Source organism: Schistocerca piceifrons, chromosome 3 (assembly GCF_021461385.2).
Source record: "Schistocerca piceifrons isolate TAMUIC-IGC-003096 chromosome 3, iqSchPice1.1, whole genome shotgun sequence".
NCBI lineage: Eukaryota > Metazoa > Arthropoda > Insecta > Orthoptera > Acrididae > Schistocerca > Schistocerca piceifrons.
The window spans coordinates 31,324,049-31,337,358 of record NC_060140.1 but is presented as its reverse complement, the minus strand read 5'-3'; the positions used below and the strand labels follow the sequence as shown (position 1 = coordinate 31,337,358).

At 39.2% G+C, this 13,310-nt stretch overlaps 1 protein-coding gene across 1 annotated transcript in view; it reads right to left on the bottom strand.

The window, feature by feature from the left end:
* Positions 1-7,409: 7,409 nt before the first annotated feature.
* Positions 7,410-13,310, bottom strand: part of LOC124789721 (collagen alpha-1(XVIII) chain-like) — a 971,515-nt gene continuing 965,614 nt past the window's right edge. Inside the window, exon 27 of the mRNA XM_047257171.1 lies at positions 7,410-10,349. Within this exon, the coding sequence (XP_047113127.1) occupies positions 10,043-10,349 (307 nt within the window). The 3' untranslated portion in view covers positions 7,410-10,042. The remainder of the gene's footprint in view (positions 10,350-13,310) is intronic.

Here is a 13,310-nt window from a genome sequence, read left to right as displayed (position 1 = left end):
AGTTTCAAGAACAGGCTATGCATATGCTACAACCCTGTACATATTGTTCCCACAGGGATCGTGAAGATAAGATTAGATTCATCGAGTCACTAAAAATTAAAACACTCTCAAGGGAGGTCTGTTTAATAAACTGAAGGGCTCTGGTAATGGCTATTATCTTTGCTCTAAAAACACTACATGTTGTCCAGTGGGAAATTTAACAGCGTATGGTTTTAGAGCCTCCAGCGTAAAGGATGTTAGCATCCTGATACTGTGAAGAACTGAGAGGAACAGATACTGGAAGGTCATGGGGGTGACTTAAACTTTAGGTCCTTGAAACAGATTTGTCCTATGAGACCTGGGGAATATATGAAGAACAAATCCTAAGTGGAATTGGTGGAGGTCCCATCAGAATGTCAACACATGTTCAGGAGATCGTCCCCCTTCTGTGAAAAAAGAATGTATTTGATAATCAAATGATATGGATATTGTTATATGGTGACTGTTTGTGCATAGGTGAGCAAGAGTTGGTGCCATCAGAACTAAGAATATCCCCACTTCAGTGAGACCACCTATAGGGCTGGTCTGGAAGGTGCCAGTAGCTAGTCTGAGTCCACAATGAAGTAGTGGGACCAATAATTTCAAACACAAATGTGCCATTGAACTGCAAAATGCAATCATAGTCCAATTGGGATGAGACCAGGACATGCTAAATACAGTCCAAAAATGTAGAGCTCTGAGTTGGAGTTAACTGTGGTACAACAGCAGAAACAAATGACTCATGTTTTTGTGGAAGAAAACTGGAAGCTGTTGGAAAAATTCCAAAAGAAGGCCTTCCAGATGGCTCCTTGTAGCCGACGTTTAGTCAAGGCGACAGATTGGGAGCTATACCACATTCAAAAGTTGTCAACATACAGAGGTGGGGGGTGGGTAGGGGGATCTGATAGAGGTCACTAGTCCAGAGTCGCTGATAAGGAAGAACATAACACTCGGCACAGAGCTCAGCAACATAACAATTCTTAAATGAAAGGGTTGAAAGAGCCCCAGTCAAGGGAGGGTTTAGTGTAATGCAATGGCATTACGCAGTGTCGTTTGCCTTGTGTGAGTCAAAAAAGACTAAAATGAGGTGTTAGCATTCTGCAAAAGCCTTTTGAATTGCTTTATCCAACCTAACCAAATTGTTGGTTTTGGGTCCTCTCTCCTCAAAACTTACAGGATGACAAAAGGCCATGTTATTCGAGAATCTATCATAATCATTTGAGCTCCCATATTTTCAAGCAGTTTACAAAGCATGTGGGTTAATTTAATTGGTCAGCAGCTGTCAATGGACATCAGGTTTTTCCATGGTTTAAGGATTGTAGTGGTGACACTATTTCTCCATTGTAAAGCGAAAATATCATATAGCGAAATACAGTTAAAGACTCCAAGTAGAGGGAGTCAGTGAGTCACATGCAGATAGTGGATCGTCCAATTATAAATGAAACCAAGTGCCTGGGACTGTATCATGTGATGATTCAAGAGCACTAAGCGGTTCTCAGTCAATGAAAGGTTCATTATTTAATACAGAGTTGCAGGGAGTAAAGAACAGAAGGATCTCATCAACTCAGCATATCCAGATAAGAAGACGACACTGGCATTCTGGCAAAGTGGGTTGGGAAGTGTTCAGTAGCAAACAACACATTAGTAGAAGTATTACCTTGAAGGAGGAAATCTAAAACAGTTGTTGATCTTTGGTGGCCAAGGAGGTTGAAAGGCTTGGCCCACATCTGAGATGAAGAGGAATGTGTTACTGAAAGAGAAGATGTAGCATTCATCGTATTCCTTCTTGCTGTGTTTAATTAGGTAGTGAGATGGGTACAGAGCCTGTTAAAAGGGCTGAGAGTGGTCTGTAAAAGATGTCACTTGAGTTATTGTAGAGCCCTGCGACAGACCTGAACAGATGTAGCAATGTCTTTGGTCCAACACGGTACTGGCAACCAGTGGAGAGGGCCATAAAAAGGGTGATAGTAGTTCCAGCAGTGCGAGGGTTCCAGCAGTGCAAGGTTTGCATCGGAAATGTGTCTGACAGCCCCGGCAGTACAATCTGCTGATGGCAGTAGTGTACAATTGCCAGATGGTGCTTTGAAGAGGCCAATATGGGAATTTGCCCCTTAGGCAGTGACAGAGAATGGACAGAATCACCAGAAAGTGATCACAAACACGAAGATCACCACATAGAGACCATTATAGAGAAACCACAAGATTGGGGGGACAGATTGTAAGGTTAATAGCCAAAAAGGTGTCATGGGTGGCACTAAAGTGTGCAGGGCACTACAATTGGGAGACAGATGAATATCAGAAAGAAGTTGATCACCAACAGACCCATACTACATGACACAGTACTTCCCCATAGGTGTGGTATGTGTTGAAATCCACATGTCGGAGAAAGGATGGGGGTGACTTGTCAGATTAAGATGACCATCTTCCCCAACTGGGGGCAAATAAATGCATAACATGATTGCTGGGGTCATTCACACTCACACTGCTACTGCTTCTAGTGTGATACGGAGGGAGTACACACTCAAATGATCAGTATCAACGAATGTACAGACCCCTCCTGATGTTCTCTCAAGACTAGTCAGTTCTAACACAAGCCATGGTAACCTTAAAGTGTTGGAGAATGATTATCAGTAAAATGCATTTCTTGGGAGGGCAATACAGATCACAGAAGGTGACTTTAGTTGTTGTAGTTGTAGCAGGTGACAATAATATTCATTGCACTTCCATTGAATCATCATGTTAAGAATGTCCTGGAATTGTATGAAGGGGCTGTGCTCCAGTGGGGATGGAACAACATAAATGAACATGAGTTCAGAGTCCAATAGTGTGTGGATCTGCTGCCTCTGGGGCCAACAGAGTAATCTTTTTATCACAGGTTTCTTCTTCTTGTGCTTAACTACTTTAGAGGGTGCTCTAGCACAGATTATTTTTGTGAGGCTATGAGTGGAAGAGAAGAGGGTAGATCTAGAACTGGCAGTCTGTACATAGCTCCTTCATCCACTTGCTGGTGCCTGTTCAATGCTATGTAGATTTCCAGGAAGAGGGTTCCCTAAATAGTGCTCTGTCGCTGGTAGAAACAGAGAAGGATTCTGCTTCTCCTCTGGGTGCAGGAAGTAGAGTTCCTCAAAGATGGTGCTGCAGGTACTACAAGAGGGCAGGGCCTACTGCACCAAAAGGGCAAATTTACTTGCATGTTAACCAGAGATTACATTGAGGAAATGTTAGAAGTAAATACTTTACGAACTGCAGGGCAAATTTACTTGCATATTAACCAGAGATTACATTAAGGAAATGTTAGTAGTAAATACTTGAGGAATTGCTGATGAGTTGGTCACAGAAGTGGCAAAAGTTGATACCATTGGGATGTAATATATAGAATCACACTTAAGTCTGAGCTTCATACTACGAGAAATGACTGAAGACTTCAGCTTCTGGATGTTTCACGTTCCTCAGTTAGAATCGGGAGGATGATCATAATTGTGATTAATTCTGAAAAATGGGCTCATACGTGGTGGGTTTTCACAAAGCAGCCAACCACAGTCTCCACAATTTGAGTTGCTCATGAAGACGTATGCCTGAAACATTGGCACTTAAAGCACCATATTGGGGGTAGCAAATACAACTTCACATCACAACAGTAGACCATAATTTTTACTTTCTCAGGAAGTGAATCCCCCTCAAAAGGAGGGTGAGTACTACAGTGCAATCTTGTTGTCTGGCAGCCCTACTTCTACATCTATAATTTACAAATCACTGTGAAATGCATGGCAATGTGACTATCCTATTGAACCAGTTACTAGTTTTTTTCCCTCTCCATCCAAGTATGGAATGCAGAAAGGATGACTGTTTAAATGCCTTTGTGCATGCTATAATTGATGTAATCTTGTCTTAATGATCTCTACAGCAGTGATACGTAGGTGGTTGTAGTATATTCTTAGGCTCATCATTTAAAACTGGTTCTTGAAAGGGGTAATTTAAATCCAAGTCTGTTAGTTTAGTTTCTTCATCATCACTGTGACACACTCCCATGGGTGAAACAAACCTGTAACCATACAGGGTTATTACAAATGATTGAAGCGATTTCACAGCTCTACAATAACTTTATTATTTGAGATATTTTCACAATGCTTTGCACACACATACAAAAACTCAAAACGTTTTTTTAGGCATTCACAAATGTTCGATATGTGCCCCTTTAGTGATTCGGCAGACATCAAGCCGATAATCAAGTTCCTCCCACACTCGGCGCAGCATGTCCCCATCAATGAGTTCGAAAGCATCGTTGATGCGAGCTCGCAGTTCTGGCACGTTTCTTGGAGGTTTAAACACTGAATCTTTCACATAACCCCACAGAAAGAAATCGCATGGGGTTAAGTCAGGAGAGCGTGGAGGCCATGACATGAATTGCTGATCATGATCTCCACAACGACCGATCCATCGGTTTTCCAATCTCCTGTTTAAGAAATGCCGAACATTGTAAACGGTATGGCTTCTGCTTTAACCTTTTCCGTAAGATTTTCCAAACCGTCAGCTGTGGTATGTTTAGCTCCCTGCTTGCTTTATTCGTCGACTTCCGCGGGCTACGCGTGAAACTTGCCTGCACACGTTCAACCGTTTCTTCGCTCACTGCAGGCCGACCCGTTGATTTCCCCTTGCAGAGGCATCCAGAAGCTTTAAACTGCGCATACCATCGCCGAATGGAGTTAGCAGTTGGTGAATCTTTGTTGAACTTCGTCCTGAAGTGTCATTGCACTGTTATGACTGACTGATGTGAGTGCATTTCAAGCACGACATACGCTTTCTCAGCTCCTGTCGCCATTTTGTCTCATTGTGCTCTCGAGCGCTCTGGCGGCAGAAACCTGAAGTGCGGCTTCAGCCGAACAAAACTTTATGAGTTTTTCTACGTATCTGTAGTGTGTCGTGACCATATGTCAATGAATGGAGCTACAGTGAATTTATGAAATCGCTTCAATCATTTGTAATAGCCCTGTATATGCTGCCTTTCTCTGTTTATGTTAAGCATCCCCCGTTAGTCCTATTTGATATGGGTCCCACACATGTGAGGAATATTCTAGGATAGTAGGATAGGTAACATGAGTGATTTGTAAGCAGTCTCCTTTGTAGACTGATTGCACTTACCCAGAATCTACCAATAAACTCATGTCTACCACCTGCTTCACACGCGACTGAGCCTACATGATCATTTCATTCCACATTGCTACGAAGTGTTACACCCAGGTATTTCTATGGCTTTGCCCAATCCAACTGTGACTCAGATATTATACTCATATGATGCTACATCTTTTTGTTTTGTGAAGTGCACAATTTTACATTCATGAACATTTAAAGCAATTTGACAATCTTTGCACCAATTTGAAATCTTATCAAGATCTGATTGAATATTTATGCAGCTTCTTTCAGACAGTACTTCATTATAGACAACTGCATGAGTCTGAAATTGCTACTAACATTGTCTGGAAGGTCACTAATCTACTACATGAACAGCAAAGGCACCAACACACTTTCCTAGGGCATACCCGAAGTTATATGTCGGTGACTCTCCATCCGCAATAACTTGATGTGTCATCCCTACCAAAAAAATCCTCATCTCTTGATACCCCACATGATTGTACTTTTTATAATAAACATTGATGTGGTATTTAGTCAAAGGTTTTTCATAAATCAAGAAATACTGCAATTACCTGACTGATGTTTCCAGAATCCATGTTGTATTCTCATCATTTCAGGTGCAACCCAGAAACAGGGAGGAATAAGTTTCTGCAGTTTACTCGATTTCAGTTCCCTCCCATAGCGTGGCCAAGAGGGGAAAGGCCATGATCTGCAGTGAAGCATTTAATTATGTTTGAAGTGGATGCCAGAGTCTGACGGACACCAGCTGATAACTTTTATTTTTTCATTGTGAGAGATATCCACCCTGATGCCACATGCTCCAAATGAGGGCTCTCCCCTCGGGCAATGGCCACCTGGCTTTATCACTTCTACCTGGAGTCCCTGTGTTCCAGGCAGACAGGCACCTATCCCTCAATATATCACTGTATCTGATGACCACCCACACGGAATGACTACCATGTTGCATATTGAGAAATCTTCCCCATATGGCCTTCATTTCTGTAAAAGTTTTGAAAATGTGGATGTCAAACCCAGATGTGGGGAACCAGTATGAGTTAACCAAAATAAATGGTGTAAACTAAATACACAAAGTGGGGAAAAGCCACAATCAATGTCCAACAAACAGGCTACATTGTCCACGGGTATCTGTTCTGCAGGCCAAGTCTGAGAAAAGATGAAGTCACAGAGTGAGATTACAGCACAGGAAAGGAAAAAGTACTGCAATGGCTAAGGGCCTCCTGGAGATACTCAGCAGCATTAAAATGTTACGATATTGCACACATTACGACAGTAGGTGGGAATACAAAAAGAACTTCATTATTCTTCTTTCAGTTCAATTCAGTCCAGAGAAAGGATGAATTGTGCTGTAACAAAAGTTTTCATTGCCTGGCTATTGACACAAAATTACTTCCAGGTACAAAACTTAGCTGTCAAAGGAAACTGAAAATATTTTCAACTCAATGCCTGTTCCACAGTCAAATTTTATGTAGAACATTGCAGCATATGTAGTGTAAGGGAATAAAATACTTACCTATCATTGTTATAGTGTTTTAGATATTGGATTTACTTATTTGTAGATCAGCAGTATGTATGGAATTGAAGTACATGTTGACACTTACTCTATCTTCATCATCATGATTAACAGTGGAGTTGATACACAGGACAAACATATAAATCAACAGCTAACTACCACATGCTGGTGCTATTGCAGTTATTTACTTTTTATAGATGACAACATTTCTCACCATAGAGCTCAGTTGGTGAGGTTACAACTTGACTGTCATGGGAAGTAAGGTACTGGAACTGATTCTCACTGCATTTATCTGGAGTGTGCTTGGAATACATATTGCAATTAGGAAAGCACCAGTCTCAGAACTGCTGATATTATTGCAGAAGATGTCAATAATCTCCATGAAAGTGTGCACAGGTATGAAGCAGTATTTGCTACACACAATTTTAAGAGTAGTAATTGCAATTTGTCTAAGATTCTCATTGTTGTTTGGACACTAAACACACAACAGTGACTGCTTAGGTAATTTATTGACAATGCTACTGATGGAGAAATTTTTCATGTACTGAGCCATATAGATACAGAATCTGTAATCAATGTACTATACTGTACCTGAAAGATATCAGGAAGAATTGTAAGATTATATTTACATAATCTGCAGTATTATGTTCACATAATCTGCAGTATTTTGTATGATCTCCTTATTGTTTAAATAAGTGTTCGTTTCACACTGTGATATGTAAAAGCTACTTGAGTGCTGCTTTTTTATGGAAGGAAAGCATCAGGGAAAGCTTCAAGGCCACCATAGTCTGCATGGTTCCCCCATACAACAGCCAAGGTCAACCGTGTACTGCCTCCGAAAACAGCTGAACTGCATTCTCAGTCCACAAAAGACATCTGGACAACCAATAATCTGCTGCTTATTGAACTGGCCAGCAAGATCAATGTCTATTGCTTTCAAAGACTTTACATAGGCACAATGCCCCACCAATGGAAACAATAACAACACTGTCCAGGCACTGCAGACATACAATAACACAAGTGAATGTTGCAAGCTGACACCCAGTGAAACCCGAGAGGAAAGTATTACAGGAATGTTAAATGTGCTCAGTCTTGCACTATTTAAATAGAGGTGAGTTTACAATTACCAATGTGTCAAAAAACAACAGCTGATTTCTTTCATATGGCAAGACATTACAGAATCATGAGTTACATTGTTTATTGTTTAACACAGGTTCAAGAAAAATTATACAATATAACTCTTACTGTACAAAATACATAAAAATTTACAAAACTGAAACAAGTTTTTGCTTATAGTTAGGTCTCACTTCAGTTTACACAAAACAAACAATTTATCCAATAAAATTATTCTCTAATATAAGACAATTAATTTAAAACTATAATAACCATACACTTGTATACTTCACGTAACTCTACTTATATTTACCATGTATCACAAATAAATACATCAAACAAACATGCACAATATCTATGTATACACTCATTCTCATTGCCAGTAAATAAATTGAGCTTTGGTATATTTACCCACAGTATCTGCAGTTTACACTTGATCTGTACCATCACAATTTCTATGCACTGTTATTTCTTATGGATGAGAGAATTCTACGCTATTTCAAGATCTGAAATGAAGTATTTCTGTTACAGAACATTGTTCCAAAGATTTTTTTAAACAGTGGTGCAGTTTCGATGATGGTAAAAACAAAAGTTATGATGTGATAATAAGTAATAATGATGTATGTAATAAGTAAACTTCCATCACAACAGTATAATAGCAATTACAGACACACACACACACACACACACACACACACACACACACACACACACACACACACACACACACACAAAAATCAGAAGAATATAATACCTCTTATGAAATAGGGAGGACTGAATTAGGAAAACTGAAACATACAAAACATTGGCACAATATAATCGTCAATGTAATGTTTCATCATGCAATTTCTTGGTAAAGCCAAATAATGGACATCATACATATTATGTAGTGTATTGTCATTACCTTAAAATGGAATTGTTATCTGACAGGTAACTCTGCATGCATTATTGCTTTCAATTACACATCTGTAATCATATTTTCTTTGTGTGTTGTGGCACATGCAGTAATTACATCTTTACACCAATGCTCCTACTGCAACTGTTAATTAAATCTACACAGCAATCCTCAAACATGAAATATGACTCAGCCTTACAATTTCTTTACTTCATTAATTAAAATGCATAGTTTGAATAGTTTATGGCACAATTTTATCCAGTCACATTATAAGTGAAAATACAAATAATTATTACACACACATTACACAATAATATGAGGAAAGATAAACAGGATAGAAAAGTCAAAGCTCTCTAGATTATGAAAGATATACTCAGAAATCTTATAGCTCACCTTACATTTTTACACAAATAACTGAGTGACAGCAGAGAAATATTTTGAAATTTATGTTAAAACCAGTTAAATATGAAAGGCTCTTGTTAAACATATAGATACAGATTTTTTTTTTATTTGAGTATAAGTATGTGTATACAGATCAGAACACCGTTAAATGGAATAAAAAAATCAACACACCAAGAAAGATAAGTCTGTAACATAGCAATGAGTCCAGTTAGACACTATGTTTGTGCACAGAGCGATGTTATTTGTACTGCCCTTCATTGGCGCATAAAAATTACTTACTCTCAGAACACTGAAGACTTAACAGTATTCCATTTGTGACAGTACACCACAATTAGGTGTATGTTCTAAACAAAATGTAGGCCACACAGTTCACACACAATTGACACTATCTGATTATTTATGTTACACAAAAACGATTTCTGTAGTATGCAAGTCAGCTCACTTTTATAATGACATTATTTTGCAAAGTTTATGGTAACTTTTAGCTATTGTACCACAATGTAAAATTAAGATAGTAATGATACATTCTTATACTTAGAAACATGTTTCCTCTAGCATCTTGTACAAAGAATATCTCTGAAAATATTAAACACTTTCTGGATTAATTAGTTTGTTCTCATTTATCATTTCACATGAAACGACACAGTCTCTTTGTCTTGTATTAAATTAACTGACATGGTATGTGATACCACTTACAAAGCTATGACTTTCATGTACAATTGAAAAAAATAAACATAAAAATGTTTGTGTTAATTCTATGGAAACTACTATACATCACTATAAATAAATTAACATGGCAATAAATAATTACAGTCACATTGTAGAAACATAAATTTGTTATTGATAACAATCAGACAATCAGACAATCTGAAACTAAAGAAAGCAAAATATTTCTTCAGCTGGTCGACAAGAAATACGAGGAACCTCTATACATGTTATAGTGCAAGGTCTGACTATTGAGGGTGGTGGTGTTTTTTATCAATGTCTTTTAACAGTTCATAATAATCGTCCTCAGAGAGTGTCCTCTCGTGGTCACCTGTATCTCTTCGTCGTCGCACTCCACCTTCGCTCGTAGCTTCAATGCACAGAACTGCAAATCGGTTGTTACAGGAGAATCTCTCTTGACCCAGAAGCCGGCCAGCAAACAGTGATGAAGCCAGTCCCACTTTATCTGTACTGCTGGAGTGCCATGCATCACAATAAGTATCCATAGCTCTCTCACCCAATGGATGAGAACCGTGCCACACCATCTTCTGTGGCCTGAAAAGGCAAGGAAACATTGATATGTCTGATTATACCTGTTGAGTTATAGTTTTGTAGCATCCGTATTTTAGTGTCAAATAAAACATCTCAGACATGTAGCAATACATCTAAAACTCAGTGCATCAGTTTAATATAATGAAGATTACTTTGAAGCAGTTTGTGATCCTTCTTGATGAGAGAGTACAAACCCTTAAACATGCTGATTTCCCAACAAACTTTTGACCTTTTGGCTCAAAGTCAGAAGCAGCTGTGTGTTTGTTCTATCGCCTTTTGTTGGGTGTGCAAAAGGAGACTACCGTTGAGCATGACATGGTATACAATACAACATTAAGTTTATTTCATGTATTAATTGGCATATCCATCCCAGTATGGTACATGATGAGGAGTAAGGTGTTTGTAATACCTACTCTTAGGGTGTAGCCAGATACTGTAAAAGAAATGGACTGCAATGGGAAAACTTATCTTGAACTGTGGCAACAGTTGTCTTCTCATGTAAGCAGGAAGCTTACATACAAACTTCATGTAATTGACTGTAACTATTACTATAAAAATGCTATGACATTTTAAACAGGAAGGAGATATTCCACTTGCCAAAGGGCAGCAAAGAATCACAGAATGTGTGCCCATTGCTATATTGTGGTGCAGAAACTGAAGTAAAATGATGTAAAACATTTGAATCAACAAATGTCAATGTGAGTGACTTAAACATAGATAGCTTTGGAGTAGTGAAGCAACTTAAATAACTTAATAAAAGCGTGTTTTTCAGTTCAGATTGTATACGTATTAGATTCCTTTCAGAGTATGCTACTGCAATAGCCCCATACTTAACAAAAAATCCATACCCAGAAAATGGAAAGTTTCACAGGTACCACCAAGATTAAAGAAAGGCAATAGGAATAATCCACTAAATTACAGACCCATATGATTAACGTCAATACGCAGCAGGATTTTGGAACATATATTGTGTTCTAACATTGTGAATCGCCTCGAAGAGAATGGCTTGTTGACATACAGTCAACATGAATTTAGAAATCATTGTTCTAGTGAAACACAACTCTTTACTCATACAAAGTGCTGAGAGCTATCAACAAAGGATTTCAAACTGATTCCGTATTTCCAGATTTCCAGTATGCTTTTGACACCAAACCTCACACATGTGTTGAAATCAAATCATGTGCTTATAGAATATTGTCTCAGTTATGTTACTGGATTTGTGGTTTCCTTTCAGAGAGCTCACAGTTCATACTAACTGACAGAAAGTCAGTGAGTAAAACAGAAGTGATTTCTGGCATTGCTCAAAGTCATGTTATACACCCCTGTTGTTCCCTAGCAGCCATCTAAGGTTGTTCGGAGATGATGCTATCATTTATTGTCTAGTAAAGTCATCAGAATATCAAAACCAATTGCAAAATCATTTACATAAGATATCTCTACGGTGCAAATGACCTTAAATAATGAAAAGTGTGAGGTCATCCACATGAGTGCTAAAAGGAATCCATTAAACTTCAGTTACATTATAAAATTATAAATCAATGAAATTTGAAGGTCACAAATTCAATTAAATACCAAAGAATTACAATTACAAACAATTTAAATTGTAAAGAACACATAAAAAATGTCGTGAGGAAGGCAAACCAAAGATTGAGTTTTATTGGCAGACAACTTACAAGATGCAACAGATACACTAAAGTGACTGCCTAAACTAACCTGTCCGTCCTCTTTTGGAGTACTGCTGCACGGTGTGGGAGCATTATCAGATAGGATAGCGGAGTACATAAAGAGAGTTTGAAGAAGGGCAGCATGTTTCGTATTATTGAGAAATAGGGGAGAGAGTGTCAAGGGCATGATACAGCATTTGGGGTGGATATCATTAAAACAAAGGCATTTCTTGTCGCGGTGGGATCTTTTCACAAAATTTCAATCATCAGCTTTCTCCTACAAATGTGAAAATATTTTGTTGACAACAACCTACATAGTGAGAAACAATCATCACAGTGAAATAGGGGAAGTCAGAATTCACATGGAAAGATATGCATGTTCATTTTTTCCGAGTGCCGTTCAAGGGTGGGATAACAGAGAATTATTGTGAAGGTGGCTGAATAAACCCTCTGCCAGGCACTTAAGTCTGAGTGGCAGAGCAGCCATCCAGATGTAGATGTAGATCTACACTTGGCATCACTGTTCTTCCGCAGGCCCCTTCCTAAGAACAACAACCTTTCAGCAAAATAAAGGACAACCATATAATCTCTAATTATTTCCTAACATATTCATCCTACTTGAAGACAAAGGTCCCACTTCTGTTCATTATGAGTCACAGTGACTACTTGGCGAAAGGCCTCTGCCAATTGTTTGACTCCTCCACCTACAAACTCTGCCACAGTGACCCCATCCCTGAAGTCCAACATAATGTCAGATCCCCGCTTAAAGCCTTAGGCCCTTCCCCGAACCACTCCCCTGAAACCATTTCCCTTCTCACCCCAAGAACACCCTGCACACCAACCTTCAAAAACTCTCAAAAATCCACAAACCCAACAATACTTGATGTCCCAATGTAGCTGGTTATTGTGCTCCCACTGAAAGAATTTCAGCCCTTGTTGACCAACACGACCAACCAATTTCCCAAAATCTAGCCTCCCAAATTGAAGATACCAATCACTTCCTTCACTGACTCTCCACCATCCCCAACCCTTTAGCCGCCGGAGTGGCCTAGCGGTTCTAGGCGCTTCAGTCTGGAACCACGCGACCGCTACGGTCGCAGGTTCGAGTCCTGCGTCGGACATGGATGTGTGTGATGTCCTTAGGTTAGTTAGGTTTAAGTAGTTCGAAGTTCTAGGGGACTGATGACCTCAGATGTTAAGTCCCATAGTGCTCAGAGCCATTTGAACCGAACCATTTACCTCCTGGACCCCTACTCGTCACTGATGACGCCACTTCCCTATACACCAGCATCCCTCGTGC